The sequence below is a fragment of the Mus caroli genome, unplaced genomic scaffold (assembly GCF_978045245.1).
Source record: "Mus caroli unplaced genomic scaffold, Mus_caroli_1 scaffold_12, whole genome shotgun sequence".
Taxonomy (NCBI): Eukaryota; Metazoa; Chordata; class Mammalia; order Rodentia; family Muridae; genus Mus; species Mus caroli.
This window is the reverse complement of record NW_028227267.1, coordinates 92,765,254-92,792,180: the sequence shown is the minus strand read 5'-3', so window position 1 is coordinate 92,792,180 and position 26,927 is coordinate 92,765,254. Positions and strand designations below refer to the sequence as shown.

The 26,927-nt window shown below is 36.4% G+C and overlaps 1 protein-coding gene across 1 annotated transcript in view; it reads left to right on the top strand.

The window, feature by feature from the left end:
• The window catches only part of Klhl1 (kelch like family member 1), a 395,614-nt gene that overhangs the window by 230,641 nt on the left and 138,046 nt on the right, over nucleotides 1-26,927 (top strand). Inside the window, exon 6 of the mRNA XM_021181703.2 lies at nucleotides 20,964-21,150. Within this exon, the coding sequence (XP_021037362.1) occupies nucleotides 20,964-21,150 (187 nt within the window). The remainder of the gene's footprint in view (nucleotides 1-20,963; nucleotides 21,151-26,927) is intronic.

Genomic DNA, 26,927 nt, shown 5'->3' with positions numbered 1-26,927 from the left:
AAGTGGATGCTCAGTCAGCTATTGGATGGATCACAGGGCCCCCAATGGAGGAGCTAGAGAAAGTAACCAAGGAGCTAAAGGGATCTGCAACCCTATAGGTGAACAACAATATGAACTAACCAGTACTCCGCGGAGCTCGTGTCTCTAGCTGCATATGTATCAGAAGATGGCCTAGTTGCCATCAGTGGGAACAAAAAAGAATTTTGTTGAAGAGGCAACATTACCTAAGCAACTCTTATAAAGACAAACATTTAATGGAGGCTAGCTTATAGTTTCAGAATTTTAGTCCATTATTTTCTTGGGGGAAGCATGGGAGTATATAGGTGTAAGGGTCAGAAACTCATAGAAGCATGACCTTAGACTCAGATAGTAAGTAAAGACAAAGAGCATTTAGTCTGCAGAAACATCTAGCATGCAAGGGTTACCATTGTTCAGAATGGCACCCCCTGCCAAAGACATTCAAGTCCTTTTTATAACAAAATGGTTTAATTGCTTCTGAAACAACGGACACATTCCAAGGGGTTACAAAAATCATTAACTTAAGGTCACTAAAAAGATAAATGCCACAGGACCATAGGTACAAAAACAGGAGATAAGATATTGACTAGATTTATCTAAACAAACCTTCAAGGACAACTTAGTTTTAATATTAAGCATTCCATGAATCTGTAAGCTAATAATAAATGATGAATGTTAAGACAGATAATTTCTCCTAGTGTATATGCATGTAGGCATTCTCTGTCATAAAAATCTCTTATTCAATTTATGACCTTAACTTATGTGCAAACTTGTAGTGAGACTTTTACCATGTGACAACAGGCTCTGAGAGACATACAAGTACTGAGAAAAAGGGGCAGAGATAACTCTATCTCTCCTTTCCTCCCCAAGACTTCAACTTAGAGTTGCAGAGCAATTTCCACCTAGAGAGGACAAAAGCTGCTTTCCCTAGCCTCCTGCTTTGTCACTTAGAGGTGCTTACAGAAGTCTGCAGCTTCCATTCTCAAAGGAACGCAGACAAAGTACTTTAGCAGTGGTTTATGAACTAATTTCTGGATGGAGATAAAATTGGATGTGAAAAACAAACTCCTCACAGGTAGACTCAGCTTGGAAAAGAGTTTCTGAGGAAGGGGTGTTTGAGAACAGCAAAAGAATGACTTGAAGTCAATCATGGGTAAAAGCTGGCAGCTCTATGTTCTCCTGAAGATGCTCCCTAGCTAGTTTTACACAGGAGAGAGCTCTCTGCTCAAGACAGCTCTCTCTGGCTCAATAAAACTCCAAAAGCTCTCTGGATAGCTCATGGGCTTTCCAACCAAGGTCAAAAACCTACAAGAAAAAAATTCTTTGGTTTTCTAAACAAAGCTAAGAAGCCCACCTGGGAAATTACAAAAGAAAAGCTCCAATAGTTTTTCAGAAAGCACAACTCTTGCATACAAAGTCCAGTCTTTTATTTACATATCAATACAGTCACTTACCCAAGGTTCTCTTTTAATTATCTGACAAATCATCATTTTAAGACCTTAACCCCTTGATTCTCAGGAAAAGACAGCAAGTATATTTTTAACACAGCAAATGACCTCAGATCTGTCTGCCTTTTAAGGTACAAACAATAAACTAGCTAGGTGGGATCCTGTCCTGAGATCATGTCCAGCATTCACATCATGTCTGAACCCAAACTAGCTCTGTCCCAGGCTGACCTTGAACTCAGAAATCTGCCTGCCTTTGTATACACAGACAGTAAGCTAGCTAGGTGAGATTCAGCTTTGGGATGACCATCTCCTAAACTTCATTATTTCTCTACTTAATATCTTTCTGACAAAATGGCGCATATGCATTTGTTTTTTCAGGTCTATGAAATACTTTTTTTCAACTCATATTGCATCCTTATATTTTACATAGTTGAGAAATTTTATATTTTTGAACCACATTTTTGACCTTTCTCACAACCTTAAGAGCTGTCCTGAAGGTCACAGCATTCACCACCTTGGTGAGAAACACTGGACACACCAGGGTTTCTGGTGATGTTTCTAATTACCATGTAGTCATTAACCTTGGCAAAGAGAATGTTCCCCAGTAGCCTTGGGGGTGAAAGGTGTAAACATTTCTCAAAGGAGGAACATAAAGTCAATTGTGTACATTATTGTATAAAGAAGCTACATGGTCACAGCAACCATCAACACTCTTGCAGGCCCATTCCCTGCTGGTTCTGCTCCAGGGGCAAGAACTTTGTTATGCTTTTGCTTCCAAGGCCATGCAATCTCCTCAGACTACCATTCTTAATATCTATTAAAAATTACACACACTGTAGTTAATAGCTATTGCTTCAATGTAACAGAAGTTCAGTGGCTCCAATAGGATAGATACTTTCTTTTAAATAACTCATAAACCACAACCATTTTCTTGTCTTAGTGTTCCTACTGAAAGAGTAAGTATGTATGTTTAAAATTATAAATGGAGGTCAATGATTTTGTCCTGAAGTAATTTCTGATGATCATGGGTGCCTTGTCAGAACCCAAGAGGTCTTCCCTTACTTCACTGCCTTATCCTGCTTGCATTTATTTCTGCTTAAGTGTACAGCAGGCATTGCCATTCTATGATAACTGGTTACTGTTCAAAGTCATAATACATAGTACATCTCTTTTATAGTTTATTGAAGGGGTTTGTAAATGAGTTTTTCTACTGTTTCCTACCCATGGATGTCAACATACACTTTTCCTTCAAATGTAGTTTTATTGGTATTTATTTGATGTACAATTGTATGCCAAACCTTACCTTGAACCAGACAATGTTTCAGAGACTAAGCCTATAAAGGGTATGTGGCCCTAGATAAAAATTACTGTACAAAATAATTAATATTACTTTATTGTGATGAGCATATGTAAATCCATGAGATTGAATCAAATATATCTGCAAGAACATATTTGAGTCATTATGAGTTTTAATTTATTTCATTCACTATTGCCTATTCATGTAAAATCTGGACCAGGGGTATGCAATGATGAAATAAGAATTTTTTACTAGAAGAGAGACAAATATTATTACAGAAGTAACAAATCACATTTTAAATTGGATATAAGGCCCACTCTAAAAAATGAAATCTGTACATAAAACTTTTAAGATAACACCAAACATGAGATTAGAGAAATCACAGACCTAGGGAAAACATACTACTGTTATTCTACTAAAGTAACATAATAATGTTTGATGATGATAATAATAATAATAAGTCTCCTTTGCAGGCTAGTATTATTTCAACTTGACACCATCTAGTGTCATCTGAAAGGAGAGAACATCAATTGAAAAAAAAAACACCTCTGTAAGATTTTGACTTTAGGACATTTCCTTAGTTAGTGATTGATGAAGGAGGGCATATTGACAGTGGTGATATTCCAGAGCTGGTGGTGCTAGCTTCTGTGTGAAAGCAAGGTGGACAAGCCAGTAAGCAGTAACATCTCCATGGACTTCGAATCATCCCCTGCCTCCAGATTCCTGCCCTGTTTGAGTTTCCAGGCTGACTTTCTTGAATCATAGACTACAATGTTGAAATCTAAGCGAGGTAAATACTTTTTTCCTCAACTTGATATTTGATCATAGTGCTTCATTGGAACAATTGAAGCACTAAGACACTCCTCATGATGATATTGCTATACCCTTAGTGCAGAGCAGAGCTTAACCCTCATCATGGTAGCTTCTTCTTGTAGTAGGTGGTAATTAACACAAAGGAAACAATGTGTGAAAATCAAAGAGATTGATCAGCTCTCTGCTCTGAATGGAGTCTTCTAATCAAAACTTCTAGGTTCATGGAACCCTGTGGAAGAGGAAGCAGAAAGACTGTAAGACACAGTGGTAATGGATGAATCTGATAATACACTGTCTTCAATATGTAAGAGAGAGTGGGAGAGTACTCACAAGTATTGCAAAAATTAATGAAGAAGGACAAAATCCCTGCTACTGAGAAGGGAAAGTGCACACAAAATCCTACATTAAGACAAATAGCTATTTGTAATTGGTATTTTCTGCAGGGAAGGGAGTGGCAAGAAAAAAATTTCTCCAGTGAAATTTAACTGATTATATTAATCATCCACTAGGGATGGCTTAATGTCCAGGAGTGGTTAGCCAGCAAAAACCAGATTTCATGATATTATTTTGCATTTTGTTTTTGTATTCTTCATCATCATCATCATGATCATCATTATCATCATTTCATCATCACCATCAGGATATAATATATAAGAGGAGAATAAAGGAAAAAGCATATGAATAGATATATATTTTTTAATATTTTTGTATTTACCATGTGAATGCATAGAATATTCATGCATATCAGTTACACTTCATTAGACATAGAGCCGCTATTACTTATAGGGGAACAGTTAGGATATGTAGTTGTTGCTCCCTGTCATAACTTGGACTCTTCAGATTTTATTAATGCAAAGTTTACTTGGTTTTTAATGTTGAATGAGAAATGCCAGAAATAAATATTTCATCACTTTTGTTTTCAAATTATTATTTATCATTATTACTCTTTAATATTAGTTACTAATGATTATCTTTTTCAGTGCCTATTTTGAAATTTTACTTGCTCCTTTTGGGTTATATGTGAGAATATATGCACATTTGTAGTACCACTTATGCACATGATTTTAAGCCTCCATTATGACTCTTAACTGCAGATTCTTTTTGATAATGTGGAGCAATCATGGATATAAATGTATTTTCTTTCTAGTATGTTGCATGTGAAAGTATATATAGTTATCATATGATCTGCCATCAACAGTAGAAAACATGGAACTAAGGGATTTTTGAAGAGCTGCTATATTTCCGGTTTCTGTATCCTTCATTTAGTATTGTCATCCAACTTTTCTGAAACTCCTAATTTATACATAAAAGGGGAGTTTTGGCCTCAATATGTATTGCCCACTGGGCCTAGGGAAGACAATTTTGAAGTTGACACATAATTAGTAGATATTTCAGTGCTCTGGGGAAACCCAAGCCAGTAGCTCAACTATTGTACAGTTAGTCTTAGGTTAAAATATATAAATAACATGTAGCAACTGGAACTGATAGCTATGGGAGGTTACAGATAAATTGAACATTGACTATCACCATCAATTTAGAAAAAAGTAAATGCTATAAAGAAGGTGGCTTCAAAAGGATAAAACAATACCTAACCTATCCTTACAAGGCTATGATGAAAAAGCTAGTGGGATAATAATTGTAACAGTAACACTTGAAAATACAATCTCCAATGTTAATATCATGGTTACATGACTATCCTTGGATATGGTGTAGATTTTCACACAAGAACAATGTATGACCTTGCCAAGATTACTGTCCCAGGAATGATCAGATAAAATAAAAACACATTGTTTTGACAGGGACATGAGTAAGCTCTAAGTTATGTTAATTTTCATTTTTTTTCATGCCCAAACACATCATGTTTGAGATATATATATATATATATATATATATATATATATATATATATGAACCATTTTTATTCTTTTAAGATTTTTTTGTTTTTGTTTTGTTTTTAATTTATTGTTGATACTTGTTACTTGTCACATTTATTTTATTTTATTTTTAATTTATTTTTTACACTCCATATTCCATTCCCCACCCCACCCCCAATCCACCCTCCAACTGGATTGCTCCACATCCCACACCTCCTCCCCACCCCACCCTGACTCCATGTAGACGACCCCAACCCCCACCCCACCTGACCTCTCAACTCCTTGGGGTCTCCAGTCTCTTGAGGGTTAGGTACATCATCTTTGAATGAACACAGACCCAGTGGTACTCTGCTGTATGTGTATTGGGGGCCTCATGTCAGCTGGTATATACTGTCTGTTTGGTGGTCCAGTGTTTGAGAGATCTCAGGGGTCCAGATTGAGACTTCTGGTCATCCTACATGGTTGCCCTTCTCCTCAGCTTTTTTCAGCCTTCCCTAATTCAACAATAGGGGTCAGCTGCTTCTGTCCATTGCTTGGGTGCAAATATCTGCATCTGACTCTTTCAGCTGCTTGTTGGGTCTTCTGGAGGGCAGTCATGATAGATCCCTTTTTGTGAGTGTTCCATAGCCACAATAATAGTGTCAGCCCTTTGTACCTCCCCTTGAGCTGGATCCCAATTTGGGTCTGTCTTTGGACCTTCATTTTCTCAAGCTCCTCTCTATTTCCATCCCTGTAATTCTTTCAGACAGGAACAGTTATGGGTCAGAGATGTGAATGTAGTATAGGAACCCCGTCCCTCACTTGATGCCCTGTCTTCCTGATGGAGATGGGCTCTATAAATTTCTTCTCCCTACTGTCAGGCATTTCATTTTACCTTTATTTCATGTCCCAAATTTTAATCGGGCTATTTCTTTTCATAATGCTTCAACTTATTTCTTCTTCTTCTTCTTCTTCTTCTTCTTCTTCTTCTTCTTCTTCTTCTTCTTCTTCTTCTTCTTCTTCTTCTTGTTTTTTTGTTTGTTTGTTTGTTTTTTGTTTTTGAGATTCAACTTACTTCTTTCTTGTACATGCAAATATTTAATTGGGGCTAGCTTAAAGGTTCAGAGGTTTAGTCTATTTTCATTAGAGCAAGAAACATGGTAGATATGCAGGCAAACATAGTGCTGAAGAAGGAACTGAGAGTTCTGCATCTTTATCCAAGGGCAGTCAGAAAGAGACTGTCTTTGAGCTAGCCAATTGGAGGGTCTCTTCAGCACTGAGTCGAACTTCAAATACCATCCCCACAGTGATGAACTTCTTCCAACAAGGCCACAATTTATGATAGTTCTACTTCCTGGGACAAGTGTATTTAAACTAATACTCTGTGTCCCCCATATGATTGTTCAAACATGTAGGTGTATGTGGACCACACTTAAACATAGCATACTGCAAAATACTTGAGCTCCAACTTTAAAAGTCCCCATCATCTATACCTGTCCCAAAAATGGCAAAATTCCAATATTCAAAGACTCTTCTGAGATTCATCCTATCATGTAAATGTAATCCCCTATAATTAAAAAAAAATAGCATAGGAGCATACCTCCAAATTCACAGTATATACATTACCCTTCCTAAATGCCATTGTGAGGAAATGCTGGACCATAAGAATACCAAAAGCCAGTTGGGGAATCTCTAAACTCTGCAGATCCATATCTGATGTCAAAGTGTTGTTCAGGTCTCCCACTCCTTTCTGGTTTGTTCACTGTAGCACAGTTCTTTTTCTTTGGCTGGTTTTATTCCTGAAAACAATTTTCCTGAGCAGCTACCCCATAGCTCTGGCATCACAAAATTTTGGGGTCTCCAAGGTAACTTCAATATTACAGATTCGGGAGACAGGGCCATGCATATCTCTGAGTTCAAGGATTTTCTACAGAACAAGTTCCAGGACAGCCAAGCATAGGTAGGGAAATTGTTGAAAAATAGAAAGCTGGTGATAATGTAATAGAAGGGGCCATGTTTCTGCCCCAGCAAGCAGATGAACTCAGCAGCTTTGTACATTTGTTTTTGGCTTTAGAGGTAAGAATAGAAGTAACTAGTGAGACAATTGATGCTGGTTAGTGGTGCCTGAAGAGGAAATCAGCAACACTGAGGTAAAATCTTCTGCTAAGTGTTTTCTGAGAGGACAAAGAAGCTGTGTTTCAGAGATAGTCAAGGTTGGACGTTGTGGTGCACCAGGACTTGGTCATGTGTGAGAGTCACGTCGATGGTATTGGTTTCAAAGGCATGAAGGTGTCATGCAGAGCAGTGTAGACTTGACTCCATGAAGGGAGTGTATGTGAGGTATGATGTGAAGCCTAGATGCAGAAGGAGAACCTAGCATAATGAAGATGTCAGCTCCATGGAATGAGGAGAAAGAACAGCAGTCACAGTAGAGTAGAGTCAATAAGAACCTGGAAAGCTATAATAGAAAGAGCCTCAGAAGTGACCCACTTTCTTTTGAGAAGTGCAGAAGATCATGTGAGGATTTCACATGCTTCAACGTATTAATTTTTTGAGCAATGAAAGTACTAGCCTTCTTTTAGACTTATGATTAATCAGGAATTTTCCCCATTCTGAAGACTGCCTCTTAACTCCAATGCTTGTTTTACTTCCTCTGAAGATGTTTAGTTTCATGATGTGCATTTGTTAATTGTTGACCTCAGTACCTGTGCTTCTTGATACCTGCTCAGAAATCATGTTCCTGCACTGGAAAACTGAAGCGTATTTCCTGTTTGTCAAGTAAAAGTTTAAGTATTTCAGGTTTTATAATGAGATTTACTGAAAATGCCATTTTATATAGATCTCATTATGAAAACAGTAAACAAATCCTGTCCCGTGAGCTTAACAATCTGACATTTGTTCTACACAGCCAAATATACTATGGCTTAACCATTAGCATTAGACAATAATAACCAGAGTTCTATTATGTTACAACATGTTCAAATTACAAAGGCTTTAACACATTCCAAATGATTTTATTATTTCTGGTATAAAGATAAATAAATTTGTGCTTAAACTTATCCCTGAAAAGTTCTTTCTAGTAGAGTATTTAGGTAGCTGATTTCTTATCCGACCTTTACAAACTCTATGAAGTTCATGCCCAGTGGAATAGTCATTCGGTGGGAGGATAATCCCAATCCCTTATTGACTTGCAAGATGCATTCACCTTGATGTGTTCACAGTAACTGATTTTACTGATGATGATCAAAAGGGGAATGTAGGGCTTTGATCAGAATAAATCTGAAGAAAGTTGAAATCTGCAAATACGATGTGATTAAAATTCTTTCTCTATCTTCCCTAAGTGAAATGAAGAAGGCAACATATATGGATACCTTATAATTAGTGTGAGATAAATTACAAATTAAAAGGGCCTGCATAAAAATTATAAGACTAAAGAAAAATTAATGTTTAGCTGAAGGCATGTATTGCTTAAAAATGACAAAAATCAAGTGTCCTCAATGTTAATCCGAATGCGGTATCTTTAAAGGCTGTCTTGCACTTTAATGTTAGCATGTTCACAGCTGTTTCCACCACATAACCGACATACTTAAAATATAATGTGGCAGAAAGGAGGGGGAAATTGTTGCTTTGTTTTCTTTCTAGCACTGCTTGCTTTTTAGAGGGCTACCAGTCACTTGAGAATATAATCTTCTGGTCACTCACAAATGTTCTTGTCTCCAGGCAAGGAGTTAGCTCTCTAATTAAGGAGATGGTCAAAGTGAAGATGAGAATCAGCAATAAAGTTAGGCACATAATAGCCATCAGATGCATAGTGCTCTGCTCACACCTTTAGAAAAGTGTAAGCAGTCTAAAGAAAAATCAGCAACCCTGATATAAATATTTGCTAACTTATCTAGTAAAATTAATTTCATTAAGGTGTCAAAATATTTATCAATGGCATTGTGGGTGTGCTCTCAGGCAGTTTAGCTCTGAAGAGAAGTGATGAGACTTAAACAATCTCTTGCTACAGCTTTATTTAACATGCTAAATGTATTACTTCCTCCAAATCAAAGGGCAGCAATACTTCATGAGTTCTGTTTTACCATGTATACTAGTGTCTCTTTGGTAACATTCATAGTGTATACACAGAATACAAACATATGGCTTTCCTGTAATTTTGGTTCTTTTTTCATCATGGAGTTAATAAAATTGACTTAAAAGTTCAGTGTTGGTACTTGGAAACATTTATATTAAAGAGGAAGGGAAGCATAAACGCGCTGATTAATCATGATGAATTTTATCACCTGCAATAAAATCTTCTCCAATAATATACTTGAGGGGTAAGTTTATATATAATAGATGCTACAAAATGTTTTCTTCCAGCCTGCTTTTAATTAAAATAAGTGTGTAAGTTAGGAAGTTACATATAATCATTAGCGGAGCAAATAGATACACACACATATGTGTGCTTGTCTGTTATAATGTCTATTAACAGTATTGTCAAAAGGTATAATTAATTATTTATGTGCAGTTGTATGCATATGAGTTATGTATATCATAAATATTCAAACAACATTGGATTTTCTAAGTCTTTAAAAAAGGACTGAAATGGAAAAGTGCCTGATAGAAAGAGAGATATTGAGGTGGTAATTGGGATGCAAGGGCTATGATTAAAGATAGAATGATTTATTTCAATAGAAATATATTAGAAAATCTAAAATGCACATACAGATTCAAGGGAAAAGTGGATGAGCAGATGAGGCAGGACACCATAAGACATCAATTGGCATAGCAGCCTAAAGATACTGAGTGATAGCTACTGATTAATGAAGAAGCTATGCTTCAATTGTAACCAGAACATTGATAAATTAAGAAAGCCTTTCTAGTGCCATAAGGATAAACATGTTGGTATACAACTAAGCCACAGATATTCTGGATCGATCTATGATCTTGCTGGGACAAAGTACTGCTGCCAAAATTGACGCAATAAATGAGTGAATCAGTGAACTTATTAGGAGACATATGTTCAAGAATAAAGTAATGTTCTTACCATACATGGGATGAATTTTTTCAGCTTTAAAATTCTGTGCTTTCTCCAAGTGAAACAATAAACTCATGTTCAATAAATAAATGTTAATCATAAATTATACCAGCACAAGTCCCACTTCACTTATGACTAATAAAATCCCTTATTTGGGTTAATTTTATGAGCTCTGCTTGTTTTGATTAAGTTGTTATTATTCGTATTGAAATTGCAAGTTTTCCAATTACTTTTCATCTTAAGACAATCAGAGATTTCTGTACTTAAAATAAGATAATGAACCTGCTTTTTTTCTTTTCATAAAATGTCTCTACTTGTTTCTTGAAATGTTTCAGGTAAATTCTTTCAGATGTCTCTGACATAAGCTTTACAAGTCAGTTTGAGACAGACATGGAAAACATTTTTTGCTTGTGTAGTTTTCATTTATATTCACATATACAGATAATCAAGTCACTTAGACCAGATTCTGATTATGTCATTAGAATGTTTTCAATGGAGGCTAATGGAACTTGGATTGAAAATCTATTTGGTTAGGGATACTGAGCGTCATCCAGGCTACAGATTGACAGTTTATCTGTGCACCGCTAAGCTGGTTTCTTCTATGGGAGTTAAGGCAGCACCAACCCCAGCATGTACTGGAGCAGTCTCTGGTAAAAAGCTCCAGAAGTGGTAAAGGAAGGAATAATACAATTTGCAGCATCTCGGACATGGTTTTCCTTTTTGTGTTTGACTGGGAACTTAAGAGCAGAAACATGGGAATATAGAGAAAATGGTCCAGGGCATCTGGAACTGTGTTACACTCTTGAAAAGTGGCAGCTGAACCTAAGAAATGGTTACTGTGTTGCCTCTGAATTGTGTGAACACTGAAGCCTTTCACCAGCTCCTTAAAATAATTAACAGTTTCAGGGTATGCTTAAATTAAGTGATACCATGATTATCCCATGGAATGTCTTCTACACACATATTGTTTGCCTGATACCTATCCTAGTATATTAAAAGAGAAACCATTTTCTGCAGTTTATGCAAAATAAAAATGATTTAGCATCCAGTTTATTCATTTGTTTCAAACACAAAGCACAAGAGACAGACGGGATGCAGTTCACTTCCTTCTCAAAAGAATGTCACTTTTAATATTAATGAATTTGGTTTATAGACATAACCACAGGAGTGGAATTTTAATGAAGATACCCAATATCAAAAATAAGACTGATAAATATTCTTTTATCAATTCCAGGAAAATCAAAATTGTATTTCTGAAAAGATTATTTTGAAAGTACTTGAAGATGGGGATTTAGCTCATTTGGCGATATGCTTTCATTTTATGTGTGAAGTCCTGGATTCAATTCCAGCATCACTAAATAAAAGGACTGTAAAAAGAAAAGCAAACAAAAAGGAAAATACTTAAACTGCTCAGATTTTTTTTTAACAACAACAAAACACAACAACATAAAGATAAAACATAAGATAAACATAAAAACATTAGATAAAACAGTTCTCTCTCCTTACTGTCTGGCATTTCATCCAAGATCCCTCCCTTTGAGTCCTGGGAGTCTCTGACCTCTAGTGCATTCTGGAGGGTCCCCCCTACCTCCTGCCTCCTGAGGTTGCCTGTTTCCATTCTTTTTGTTGGCCCTAGGGGCTTCAGTCCTTTCCCCTCACCCAATAAAGATCAGGTTTCCCTCTCACTCCCCACTCCCTTCCCCCCATCCACCCCACCCCACCCCCTAGTCCACTTTCCATCCCAGGTTCCTTCCTTGCTTCCCTCTTGTGATTGCTTTCTTCTGTCTCCCAAATGGGACTGAGGTGTCCTCACTTGGGAACTTATAGAGCCCACTCCATGCAAGAAGACAGGACATAGAACCCACCCCCATCTGGAAGATGAGACATCAAGTGAGGGATGGGGTTGCCATCCCAGTCAAAACTCTGACCCACAGTTGTTCCTCTCTGAAAGAATTTCAGGGATGGAAATAGAGAATAGCCTGAGGAAAAGAAGGTCCAGCTACAGGGACAAAGTGGGATCCAGCTCAAGGAGAGGTCCAAAGGCCTGACACTATTACTGAGGCTATGGAGCACTCACAAAAAGGGATCTAGCATAGCTGCACTCCAGAAGACTCAACAAGCAGCTAAAAGAGTCAGATGCAGATAGTCGTACCTAACCAATGGATAGAAGCAGCTGACTCCTGTTGTTGAATTAGGGAAAGACTGAAAGAAGCTGTGGAGGAGGGCAAACCTGTAGGAGGACCAGCAGTCTCATTCTGGACCCCCAAGATCTCTCCAACACTGGACCATCAAGCAGGCAGCATACAGCAGCTGATATGAGGCCCCCAACACACACAGCAGAGTACTGCTAGGTCTGTGTTCATTCAGAGATGATGCACCTCACCCTCAAGAGACTGGAGGCCCCAGGGAGTTTACAGGTCAGGTGGGGTGGTGGGTGGGGACATCCACAAAGAGACATGGGGGTGGGGATTAGGTATGGGATGTGGAACAGATGGAGGGTGGATCAGGGGGGTTAAAATATGGAGTGTAAAAAATAAATTAATTAATCAAAATGATAATAATTTTAAAAAGATAAAATGGAAACTATCAAATTAAAGTTGAACAAAGGAAAAAGAGGAAAAGGAAAAGCCAAGGGGAAGGCCTGAGTATCAGAAGCCTATTCAGAGTCCCATAAAAATAGTAAATTAGCCGGGCAGTGGTGGCGCATGCCTTTAATCCCAGCACTCGGGAGGCAGAGCCAGGCAGATTTCCGAGTTTGAGGCCAGCCTGGTCTACAAAGTGAGTGTCAGGACAGCCAGTGCTGTACAGAGAAATCCTGTCTCGAAAAACCAAAAAAAAAAAAAAAAAAAAAAAAAAAAAAAAAAAAAAAAAAAAAAAAAAAAAAAAAAAAAAAAAACTAAATTAAAATCCATATAATATAAACATGGAAAATTTGGGGCAGATTTGTGGAGGCCCTGTGATTGCTGGTTCCATCTCTGTGATTTTTTTTTTATGTGTTTTCCTCAGTTGACAAAGAGGGGCTTACTTTCCGGGTGACCTCCATCCCCTGTGCCTCTGACATTGTTTCTGCTCTTCCAGGAGGTCTATAAGCTCTGAGGGAAGGGACTTGTTTGTGACATCCCATTTAAAGATGAATGTTCCAAGGTCTCTGTTTGTGTCTCTGTTTCTCTCTCTCTCTCTCTCTCTGTCTCTCTGCCTCTCTTTTGCCCGCTATCTTCCTGTCTCTGTGTCTCTGTCTCTCTGACTCTCCCTCTCTGCCTCCCTCTCCCTCTCTTTCTCTACGGTCTTTCATACGTTTGGCTGTGAGTTTCTGTATTTGTTCCAATCTTCTATAAGAGGAAGTTTCTCTGATGATGGTTCACCAAGGCCCTGATCTATGAGTATAGAGGAATATAATTAAGAGTCGTTTTATCACTACAGTTTTTTTTCTTGTTTTCTTTTTGAACAGCAATATTAGGTTTTACCCTAGGTCTCTGAACTATCTCATCATTTGTTGGTGGTCACTCAAGTAGTGTTGTGCATAGGTTCAATCTTGAGGAGTGGGCTGTAACTCAAATCTAGTTATTTCCACAATCTTAGTGCCACTACTGCTTTAGCATATTTTTCAGGCAAGACAATATGGTAGATCAAAGTGTTTTGTCTGTGGTTTTGTTTTGTTTTGTTTTCTTCTGTTTTTGTCTGCGTTTGGTGGATTTGTTCTGCTTTTGGTGGCCTGTAAAGTACTTTCCCACACAAAAGATAGTCACAGGAATGAAGGGTCATTGTAGGCACCAGCTGAGCCTCTCCATGTTCAATAAGACACATGACAAAATGCATCAGCTACAAAATGTTGCTGTCAGTTGCTTTCCTTTTGTTTTGTTTTGTTTTGTTTTGTTTTGTTTTGTTTTGTTTTGTTTTATTTTTCTGGCAAAGGTGTGGGCTGTTTGAGGACACATTAGGCCAAAAACTCAACTTTAGGTAACCCAATCCTATTACTAAAAGTTTCCTTTGGTAACAAGAAGTGGCAAGTTGGTCCCCTTCATTGTTTGAAGACTTTAGGATTGCTGTAGTATATTTCCGGAAGCTTCTGCTGTGGTATATTTCCACACTACCCCTCAAATACAACTCAGTCCTAGCACTCTTTCCAGGATTACATCACTTTCCCTACCTGATCCTCCGTTTTTCACCCCTTCCTCAAGTTCACCCATAAAATCTATTTCCCCTTCCCTGGGATATCCATGTATCCCCTCAGTCCCTTCATCTATAATGAACCTCAATGGGTCTGTAGATTGCAGCTTGGTTAAAGCTTAGTGGCTCATATCCACATATAAGAGAATCTATGCTATAGTTATCTTTCTGTATCTGGATTAACTCAATCTCAATGTTATTATTAAATTTACATCCATGTGCTTGCAAATTTCATGATGTCAATTTTCAACAGTTGAATAATACTCCTATGTGTAAGTATACCATGATTTTTAAATCATTCTTTTGTTGAGAGGTATCTATATTTTTTCCAGTTTCTGGTTATTGTGAATAAAGAAGCAATGAACATAGCTGAGCAAGTGACCTTATGGTAGGGTAAAATGTTCTTTGGTTTATGCCCAAATGTATTATAGCTTGTTTTTGAGGTAGATTGCTTCCCACATCTGAGGAAATGCCACTCTTTTTTTTCCCATAGTGGCTATACAAGTTTATCCTCCAGATAGCAATAATTAATTTCCATTATACCACATCCTTGCCAGCATGAGCTATCACTTGTGTCATTGAGCTTAACTATTTTGACAATTGTAAGATGAAATTTCATAGAGGTTTTGATTTACATTTCTTTGATGGGTGAGGATGTTGAATATTTCTTCAAGAGTATGCTAAACCATCTCTGCATTTGTGAGATGAATCATACTTGAGTAGGTTAAATGATTTTTGATATGTGCTTTGATTTGGTTTTCAAGTATTTTATTGAGTAGCTTTACATCTATGATATTATCTTAAATGAGTCTGTAATTCTCTAGCATTGTTGGTATTTTATGTGGTTGAGTTATCAGGGTAATGGTGTACCCATAAAATTATTAAAGCACTAATGGCTATACATATGTTTGTTTAAGTTGACTATATGATCTTGATTTTGGTTTTCAAGTGGTACACACTGAGAAAATTATTCATTTCCCAGTTTGGTAGAGTACACATTTTTAAAGTCTTTCCTTCTGATGCTCTGAACTTCACCAGTACTTGTTATTTCCACATTTCCATTTCCATTTTGTTAATTTGGATAATCCTTCTCTGCTTTTTAGTTAATTTGGATAAAAGCTTGTCAATTATTTGAATTTTCTCATAGAACCAACTTTTTGTTTCATTGATTATTTGTGTTGTTTGTTATTTCTGTTTTATTGATCTTTAGCCCTGAGTTTCTGGCAATCAACTTATTTTGCATGTTATTTATTTCTTCCATTTTAGAGTTTTAAGTGGTGCTGTTAAGTTACAAGTATTTGAGCTCCCCATGTTTTATTTGTAGGCATGTATTGGAATGAAGTTGCCTCTTAGAGCTGCTTTTACTTTGTCATATATGTCTACAATATCTTCTGTATTTATTTTCTATCAAATATAGAAGGTGTTTAATTTATTTCTGTCTTGATTCACTTTTTATTCATCACTTTTCATTGAGTAGAGAGTGGTTCAGTTTCTATGAGTTTATCAGCTGTAAACAATGGGGATCTGATAGGATGCTGGGTGTTCATTTAATATTTTTTATATCTGTTGAGACTTGCTTTATTACCAAGAATATCACTAATTTTGGCAAAAGTTCCATGGGATGCTGAAAAGAAGTTTTTATTCTTTCACATTGGGTGAAATTTTCAATAAATATCTTTAGGTTCATTTGTTTCTTAATATCTGTTAGTTCAAGCATTTCTCTGTTTAGGTTTTGTCTGAAAATTCTGTCCATTGGTGAGAGTGGTATATTAAAGTCTTATATTATCAGTGAGTGAGAACCAATATGTGATTAAACTATAATAATAGTTCTTTTACACTTGTGATTGGGGCATAGAAATTAATAATTTATGTCATATTTATGTATTTTTCCTTTGATTACTAGGTACTGTCCTTCCCAATTTCTTTTTGATTAGTTTTGACTTGAAGTCTATTTTCTTCAATATTAAAATTGTCACACCAGCTTACTTCTGAGGTCCATTTGCTTTGAAATTTTTTTCTAAAATTTTATCCTGAGATAAATTTACCCTGAGGGAAAACATCATTTATTCTTCATGTTGAGGTGGGGTTCTTTGATCCAGCAGAAGATGTCTTTTTTGTTAAGTAATTGAGAGCACTGATGTTCAGCGATATCTAGAGTCTTGTTTTATTTGTTTTTATTGTTTTGTTTTTGTTTTTGTTTATGGTGATAAAGGTAGTGGTGGTGGTAGTGAGGGATGTGTGTGTATGTTCCATATTTTTTGCTCCCTAGTGATATAAATTGATTAAATTTGGTTTTATTATGGAATGTTTCATTTTTCTCCATCTATGGTGATTAAAAGATTTGCTGGTTTTATACTCTGAGATTGCATGCATGGTGTCTTAGATTCTGCATCATACCTGTAAATGGCTTTTAAAGACTCTATTGAGAAGTCAGATCTTAAATAATAAGAAATATATAAAATTGTATCATTTTTTTGGTCAAATGTGACATAATTTATAAATCAAATAACTCAATGACCAAGTGTTACTGCTGCTCTGATCTATATTCACCTCACCTATTTCTTTAAGTCTTTACTCAATATTATTCTCTAGATTACCATGAATTCATGAACATATGAAAGATATGGATGTGATTAATATATTTTGTAGAAATTCTTCTAGCTTTCTTCCCTTTAAAATTACATTTTAATTATTAATATTTATTGAAGATTTTAAAAAATTATAACTGGTAATTTAATGAAAGCAAGAGGCTCCCAGGACCCAACAGGGATGACATTAGCTGAAATATCCAACAAAGGGAAGACAGACCATATCCAGAAGTTAGGCATGGCTCCTGGTTGAGGAATAGGGTCATCCTCCCATCTCCAAAATTTTAACCCATGCTTTTTCCTGTCTAAATGAAATACAGGGACAAAGAGTAGACCAGAGACTGAAGGAAAGTCATGCAGAAACTGCCCCAGCTGGGGATCCATCCCATCTGCAGACACCAAAAGTCAGATACTACCTCTTGCTGACAGGAGCCTGATATAGCTGTCTCCTGAAGGCTCTGCCAGAGCCTGACCAACACAGATCCGGATGCTTGCAGCCAACTTTCAGACTGAGCACAGGGACCTTAATGGAGGAGTTAAGGGAAGGACTGAAGGAGATGAGGGGTTTGTAACCCCATAGAAAGAACAATATCACCCAACCAGACCCCCCCAGAGCTCCCAGGAACTAAACTACCAACCAAAGAGTACACATGGAGGGACTTATTGCTCCAACTCCATATGTAGCAGAGAACGGCCTTATCTGGCATCAATGAGGCAAGGGAAGCCCTTGGTCCTATGGAGGCTCCATTACCCAGGTTACGAAAATGCTAGGGCAGTGAGGCAGGAGTGGGTGAGAGGATGGGGGAGCACCCACATAGAAGCAGGTATGGAGGGGATAGGGGATTTGCAGTGGGTAAAACAGGAAAGTGATAACATTTGAAATGTAAATAAACAAAATAATCAATAAAAATAAATTTAAGAAATGTATACAGTTAGACTTAATCATTTTCCTACCTTTCCCAACATCTCTGAGATCTTCTCCTACTTCCTTACCTACCAGACTTGTGTTTTTTCTTTCTTTTTCTTTTTCACTCATCATTTCCAAATTACATTGGTCAAGGATTCTTGGTTGTAAATCCTGTTACCACTGGAGCATGGTAGAATTTTCAGGATCTATACTCTTGGAGAAAATGGATCTGTGCTGCTTTATTGTTGTTGTTGTTGGATATTGTCAACCCCTCTGGAAATCAGTATGGCAGTTTCTCAGAAAATTGGACATAGTACTACCTGGAGACACAACTATACCACTCATGAGTATATACCCAAAAGATGTTCCAGCATTTAATAAATACACATGCTCCAGTATGTTCATGGCAGCCTTATTTATAACAGCCAGGAGATGGAAAGAACCCAGATGTCCTTCAACAAAGGAATGGATACAGAAAATATGGTACATTTACACAATGACTCAGCTATTAAAAACAATGACTTCATGAAATTCTTAGGCAAATGGATGGAACTAGAAAATATCTTCCTATGTGAGATAGGTAACCCAATCACAAAATAATACACATGGTATGACCTCGCTGATAAGTGGATATTAGTACTGAAATTTCAAATAGCCAAGAAACAATTTACAGACCATATGAAGATCAAGAAGAAAGAAGACCACAGTGTGGGTACTTTGTTCCTTGCACGGGGACTGTGTATGTTGTCAGAAGCAGTATAGAGGGCAGTCTGTACAATTGTCATGCTATGTTCAGAAGACATTATTTTATTATGTTCAGCTACTATCTCTATTTCCTAGATTCTTCCCACATTATCTTCAGTCAGTTACTTTTGGTCCTGGAATGAAGTGGTATGATACAGATGTCCCATTTAAATCAATTTACTCTCTTATTCCATGTACCTGGACTGGTTACATGTTTCTCAGTTAGTCATCATCAATGGCAAATAGAAGTATCTGTGTAAATGTTAAGAGATGAATTAATCTGTAGATATAAAATATCTGTAAATCATTTGAAATATAAGGTTTGTCTTTCTGTGTATGGGTTTCCTTACTTAAGATGACTGTTTCAAGCCCCAACCATTTGCCTGTGAAATTCATAATTCAAATTAACCCATAACATTGAGTAAAGAGGAAGCTGTGATTAAAATGCTTCCCATATAAAAAATTTCCAAAGACACATGAGTGAAGCATAGAAGTTTATGAGATCTTCAAAGATAAAATTTAAAATTCATTCTCAAATGATTCTGGAAAATAGTGAACAATAAAAAATCTTCATTTTTAGAAGGCAATATTACCTATATTCCATATCCAGAATAAGATCATGAGAAAAATTATATTTCATTCTAATATCTTTGATAAAATGTGGACTAAAATATTCTCAACAAAATGCATGCAAGTTTAGTTAAATAATGCATCAAGAATATCATCTACCAGTTTTTAGCAATGATACAGGAATAGTTCAACAAAGAGACATAAACAAATATATTTCACTACATAAACAAATTTGAAGACATATATCATAGGATAAACTAATTGGATGCAAAAAAAAACCTTTTACACAATTCAACATTGGTTCATCTTAAATGTCGTAGAGAATCTAGGGATCCTAGGACCATATATCATAATTATAATAATAATCTACTTTAAGTAATAGTTTAGAAAATAAATACTTTCAAATATCTATGAGTATATTGGTCAAATTTGAACTCCCTTAGTGAAATTAATTTTTCTTATAAGAAGACTCTGTATAATGCAAAACCATAAAAATTTTACATTAATATTAGTTAGACTAAATATACTTTAATAAGACTGTGATATTATAAGACTTATAAATGCATGGTTTGTTGTGTTTAACTATGATAATATGTAATGTGTTTTAATATTTTAAAGAAGTGTATGTTAAGTGGTAAAAAGGATCAGTATGAGTATTTTGAAAAATGTTGAAACAAAAAAGCAAACTGAATATCATCAAAAATTTTATCTAATTCACAGAATTCTATATGTTTACTTAGATATGACAAGCTGTGATAGGTAGCTAATGTTTCCTTTATATAATACAAACTATTTATGTTAATGCATTATACAGGACACAAAATTAAGAAAATTAGAAGCACTTCAATGACTAACATTGATATCCACTTTTGAAATTAAAGTTGAACTTACTAATGATTTGCTATTCAACAATTATCTTCAAATAAAGGTTGGAAACTATATGAATGTAAACAGAAGACTTTAATCCACATGCAACATTACAAATATCAAGAAAATGACAGTAGAGTGTATTTATTACTTATTGAAATTAATTTAAAGATCTAATTTAATTATCTTAAACTATTAAAATAATTTTATCCACTAAAGTAAAAATGCCACAAATATTCAGCTTTTAAAGATTAATACTCAAAAATTGAGCTTATAGTTATTAAAATATTTTCTTAATATTATTTTGCATTTTGATAAAAAAGAACACATAATTATTTATAAGCCCAAATTAATCCAATCTAATTAGCTAGAAGTCACATTAATGTCAAGACTTTTAGGTTCACCCTTTTAATATTAATGACATTCTACACATATATCAAAATTGGAAGATTAATGAATTTTAAGGAATCAGTTTATTAACTGCAACAATCCCACATTTAAATATTTTGGTTCCAATGTGAATATTTCGAAATAAAAATAGGAAAGATTGCTATCCTGTGTTCCAAATGTAAGAGTCATGGCAAAGAAATTAAGCTTCTAATGTCAGCACATAGAGCATATACTCACCAATTTAGCATACACTATTAACAGTGACTGTGTATTATTCACAGATACTGGCTGACCTTGAAAACCATGCACTATTCAAGAATGATTTGGAATGTCAAAAACTGATTCTGGAAGCAATGAAATATCATCTATTGCCCGAAAGAAGAACTTTAATGCAAAGCCCAAGAACTAAGCCCAGAAAATCTACAGTTGGAACTCTTTATGCAGTGGGGGGAATGGATAATAACAAAGGTATGTGAATCTAGATCTTCATTAACCCATACCCTGTGTTGTATCATGGATCAATTTGAATAATGTAAGTTGTGTAAACTAACCATATTTACACATAGTTATAATAAAACAATGCAATTAAAAAGTAAGGGAAACTTTAAAACTCTATTTCTTACTTATAATCTATAGTCCCCACTTCTTTGTCTTCATAACATTGATTTATTATATTTGAAATTGAAATAGAATTTAAATGATCTGCTTGGAAATCAGGAACTATATTTTGAGTGCATTGGAATGATACTTCATTTCTATGAGAAAGAAGTATATTATGAGAAGATAGAGATTCTAGGAGTGAAGTAATGAAACAGCTCTACCACTGAGGAGCTGAGCATCAAACACTAAGGACAGAAAATGAATAGGTAATAGCTATTGTCAGTGGAAATAGTAAATTCGTGAATTTAATTTTATGTCTCAATAATTTCTTTGTTTGTTAAAAAACAATATGTACACTTTAAAGAAAGTGTTGTATAGGTTTTGTAAAATGTGATAAATATGAACACATTGGTTCTCTTTATCTTCTTAGTTTACACACAAGACACATACACACACATGTGTTCATTCATGTTTTGGCACACACACACATACACACAAAGTGTTGCATGCAAATTGTGCATATTTTACTGAATGCATGCCATTTTCTGTTTTCAAATGATATATTTCACCATGAAAATTTACCATGTATGATCAATTGTAGTTGTACATGTTCAGAGGACAAATGTTGTAAGCATTGAATAATAAATATCCCCAAAACATAGCTATACTTTTGAAACTAAACAAATAAATGTAAATTTGAATTTTTAGTAATTTAATAGTTGTTGTTCTTTAAATCATTTCTGCAGAATACTTAATGACATTATGATATGATCTCTGGAATTTTTACTTAAGAAAAAAATATTTTTTATATGTTATATCTATCTACTTGTATTTTAAACTCCCTATTTCTTTAAGAACATTAACATTGAAGGTGGTGAATACTGTGGTTTTCATACAGTTGCTAGAAGATAGAATAATATGAGAATATGTAGTCTATTAAGTGAAATTGTTTTTGAGAATTTGTTTGTTTTTAATCCTGAAACTAGTCTTTCTTTTTTTTTTTAAATATTTTTATTACATCTTTTCCTCAATTACATTTCCAATGCTATCCCAAAAGTCCCCCATACCCTCCCCCCCACTTCCCTACCCACCCATTCCCATTTTTTTGGCCCTGGCATTCCCCTGTACTGGGGCATATAAAGTTTGCATGTCCAATGGGCCTCTCTTTCCAGTGATGGCCGACTAGGCCATCTTTTGATACATATGCAGCTAGAGTCAAGAGCTCCTGGTTAATGGTTAGTTCATAAAGTTGTTCCACCCATAGGGTTGCGGATCCCTTCAGCTCCTTGGGTACATTCTCCAGCTCCTCCATTGGGGGCCCTGTGATCCATTCACTAGCTGGCTGTGAGCAACCACTTCAGTGTTTGCCAGGCCCTGGCATAGTGTCACAAGAGACAGCTATATCTGGGTCCTTTCAGCAAAATCTTGCTAGTGTATGCAATGGTGTCAGCGTTTGGAAGCTGATTATGGGGTGGATCACTGGATACAGCAGTCTCTAGATGGTCCATCCTTTCGTCATAGCTCCAAACTTTGTCTCTGTAACCCCTTCCATGGGTGTTCTGTTCCCAATTCTAAGGAGGGGCATAGTGTCCACACTTCAGTCTTCATTCTTCTTGAGTTTCATGTGTTTAGAAAACTGTATCTTATATCTTGGGTATGCTAAGTTTTGGGCTAATATCCACTTATCAGTGAGTACATATTGTGTGAGTTCCTTTGTGATTGTGTTACCTCACTCAGGATGATGCCCTCCAGGTCCATCCATTTTGCTAGGAATTTCATAAATTCGTTCTTTTTAATACCCGAGTAGTAATACATTGTGTAAATGTACCACAGTTTCTGTATCCATTCCTCTGTTGAGGGGCATCTGGGTTCTTTCCAGCTTCTGGCTATTATAAATAAGTCTGCTATGAACATAGTGGAGCATGTGTCCTTCTTACCGGTTGGGACATATTCTGGATATATGCCCAGGAGAGGTATTGCTGGATCCTCCGGTAGTACTATGTCCAATTTTCTAAGGAACCACCAGACTAATTTCCAGAGTGGTTGTACAAGCTTGCAATACCACCAACAATGGAGGAATGTTCCTCTTTCTCCACATCCTCGCCAGCATCTGCTGTCACCTGAATTTTTGATCTTAGCCATTCTGACTGGTGTGAGGTGGAATCTCAGGGTTGTTTTGATTTGCATTTCCCTGATGATTAAGGATGTTGAACATTTTTTCAGGTGCTTCTCTGCCATTCGTTATTCCTCAGGTGAGAATTCTTTGTTCAGTTCTGAGCCCCATTTTTTAATGGGGTTATTTGATTTTCTGGAGTCCACCTTCTTGAGTTCTTTTTATATATTGGATATTAGTCCCCTATCTGATTTAGGATAGGGAAAGATCCTTTCCCAATCTGTTGGTGGTCTTTTTGTCTTATTGACAGTGTCTTTTGCCTTGCAGAAGCTTTGCAGTTTCATGAGGTCCCATTTGTGAATTCTCGATCTTAAGTCACAAGTCATTGCTGTTCTATTCAGGAATCTTCCCCTGTGCCCATATCTTCAAGGCTTTTCCCCACTTTCTCCTTTATAAGTTTCAGTGTCTCTGATTTTATGTGAAGTTCCTTGTTCCACTTAGATTTGACTTTAGTACAAGGAGATAGGAATGGATCGATTCACATTCTTCTACATGATAACAACCAGTTGCGCCAACACCATTTGGTGAAAATGCTGTCTTTCTTCCACTGGATGGTTTTAGCTCCCTTGTCAAAGATCAAGTGACCATAGGTGTGTGGTTTCATTTCTGGGTCTTCAATTCTATTCCATTGGTCTACTTGTCTGTCACTATACCGGTACCATGCAGTTTTTATCACAATTCCTCTAGTAAAGCTTTAGGTCAAGCATGGTGATTCCACCAGAGGTTCTTTTATCCATGTGAAGAGTTTATGCTATCCTAGGTTTTTTGTTCTTCCAGATGAATTTGCAGATTGCTCTTTCTAATTCATTGAAGAATTGAGTTGGAATTTTGATGTGGATTGCATTGAATCTGTAGATTGCTTTTGGCAATATAGTCATTTTTACAATGTTGATCCTGCCAATCCATGAGCATGGGAGATCTTTCCATCTTATGAGATCATCTTTCTTTCTTCAGAGACTTGAAGTTTTTATTATACAGATCTTTCACTTCCTTAGTTAGAGTCATGCCAAGATATTTTATATTATTTGTGACTATTGAGAAGGGTGTTGTTTCCCTAATTTCTTTCTCAGCCTGTTTATTCTTTGTGTAGAGAAAGGCCATTGACTTGCTTGAGTTAATTTATAACCAGCTACTTCACTGAAGCTGTTTATCAGGTTTAGGAGTTCTCTGGTGGAATTTTTAGGGTCACTTATATATACTATAACATCATCTGCAAAAAGTGATATTTTGACTTCATCTTTTCCAATTTGTATCCCCTTGATCTCCTTTTGTTGTCTAATTGCTCTGGCTAGGACTTCAAGTACAATGTTGAATAGGTATGGGGAGAGTGGACAGCCTTGTCCAGTCCCTGATTTTAGTGGGATTGCTTCAAGCTTCTCACCATTTATTTTGATATTGGCTACTGGTTTGCTGTAGATTGCTTTTATCATGTTTAGGTATGGGCTTTGAATTCCTGATCTTTCCAAGACTTTTATCATGAATGGGTGTTGGATCTTGTCGAATGCTTTTTCTGCATCTAATGAGATGATCATGTGGTTTTTGTCTTTGAGTTTGTTTATATAATAGATTACATTGATGGATTTCCATCTATTAAACCATGCCTGCATCCCTGGAATAAAACCTACTTGGTCAGGATGGATGATTGCTTTAATGTGTTCTTGGATTCGGTTAGCGAGAATTTTATTGAGTATTTTTGCATCAATATCCTTAAGGGAAATTGGTCTGAAGTTCTCTATCTTTGTTAGATCTTTCTGTGGTTTAGGTATCAGAGTAATTGTGGCTTCATAGAATGAGTTAGGTAGAGTTCCTTCTACTTCTATTTTGTGGAATAGTTTGTGCAGAACTGGTATTAGATCTTCTTTGAAGGTCTGGTAGAACTCTGCAGTAAACCATTCTGGTCCTGTACTCTTTTTGGCTAGGAGACTATTAATGACTGCTTCTATTTCTTTAGGGGATATGGGACTGTTTAGCTCGTTAACTTGATCCTGATTTAACTTTGGTACCTGGTTTCTTTCCAGAAATTTGTTCATTTCGTCCAGGTTTTCATGTTTTGTTGAGTATAGCCTTTCGTAGAAGGATTTGATGGTGTTTTGGATTTCTTCAGGATCTGTTGTTATATCTCCCTTTTCTTTCTTTCTTTTTTTTATTTTTACTAAGTATTTTCCTCAATTACATTTCCAATGCCATCCAAAAAGTCACCAATACACTCCCCCTCCAGTCCCCCACTCACCCACCCCCACCCCTTGGCCCTGGCATTCCCCTGTACTGGGGCATATAAAGTTGGCAAGTCCAATGGGCCTCTCTTTCCAGTGATGGCCGACTAGGCCATCTTTTGATACAAATGCAGCTAGAATCAAGAGCTCAGGGGTACTGGTTAGTTCATAATAATGTTCCACCTATGGGGTTACAGTTCCTTTTAGCTCTTTGGGTACTTTCTCTAGCTCCTCCATTGGGGGCCCTGTAATCCATCCAATAGCTGACTGTGAGCATCCACTTCTGTGTTTGCTAGGCCCCGGCTTTGTCTCACAAGAGACAGCTATATCTGGGTCCTTTCAGCAAAATCTTGCTAGAGTATGCAATGGTGTCAGCGTTTGGAAGCTGATTATGGGATGGATCCCTGGATATGGCAGTCTTTAGATGGTCCATCCTTTCTTCACAGCTCCAAACTTTATCTCTGTAACTCTTTCCATGGGTGTTTTGTTCCCAATTCCAAGAAGGGGCACAGTGTCCACACATTGGTCTTCGTTCTTCTTGTGTTTCATTAGTTTAACAAATTGTATCTTATATCTTGGGTATCCTAAGATTTTGGGCTAATATCCACTCATCAGTGAGTACATATTGTGTGAGTTCCTTTGTGAATATGTTACCTCACTCAGGATGATGCCTCCAGATCCATCCATTTGCCTAGGAATTTCATAAATTCATTCCTTTTAATAGCTGAGTAGTACTCCATTGTGTAAATGTACCACATTTTCTGTATCCATTCCTCTGTTGAGGGGCATCTGGGTTCTTTCCAGCTTCTGGCTATTATAAATAAGGCTGCTATAAACATAGTGGAGCATGTATCCTTCTTACCGGCTGGAACATCTTCTGGATATATGCCCAGGAGAGGTATTGCTGGATCCTCTGGTAGTATTATGTCCAATTTTCTGAGGAACCGCCAAACTGATTTCCAGAGTGGTTGTACCAACTTGTAATCCCACCAACAATGAGGGAGTGTTCCTCTTTCTCCACATCCTCGCCAGCATCTGCTGTCACCTGAATTTTTGATCTTAGCCATTCTGACTGGTGTGAGGTGGAATCTCAGGGTTGTTTTGATTTGCATTTCCCTGATGATTAAGGATGTTGAACATTTTTTCAGGTGCTTCTCTGCCATTCGTTATTCCTCAGGTGAGAATTCTTTGTTCAGTTCTGAGCCCCATTTTTTAATGGGGTTATTTGATTTTCTGGAGTCCACCTTCTTGAGTTCTTT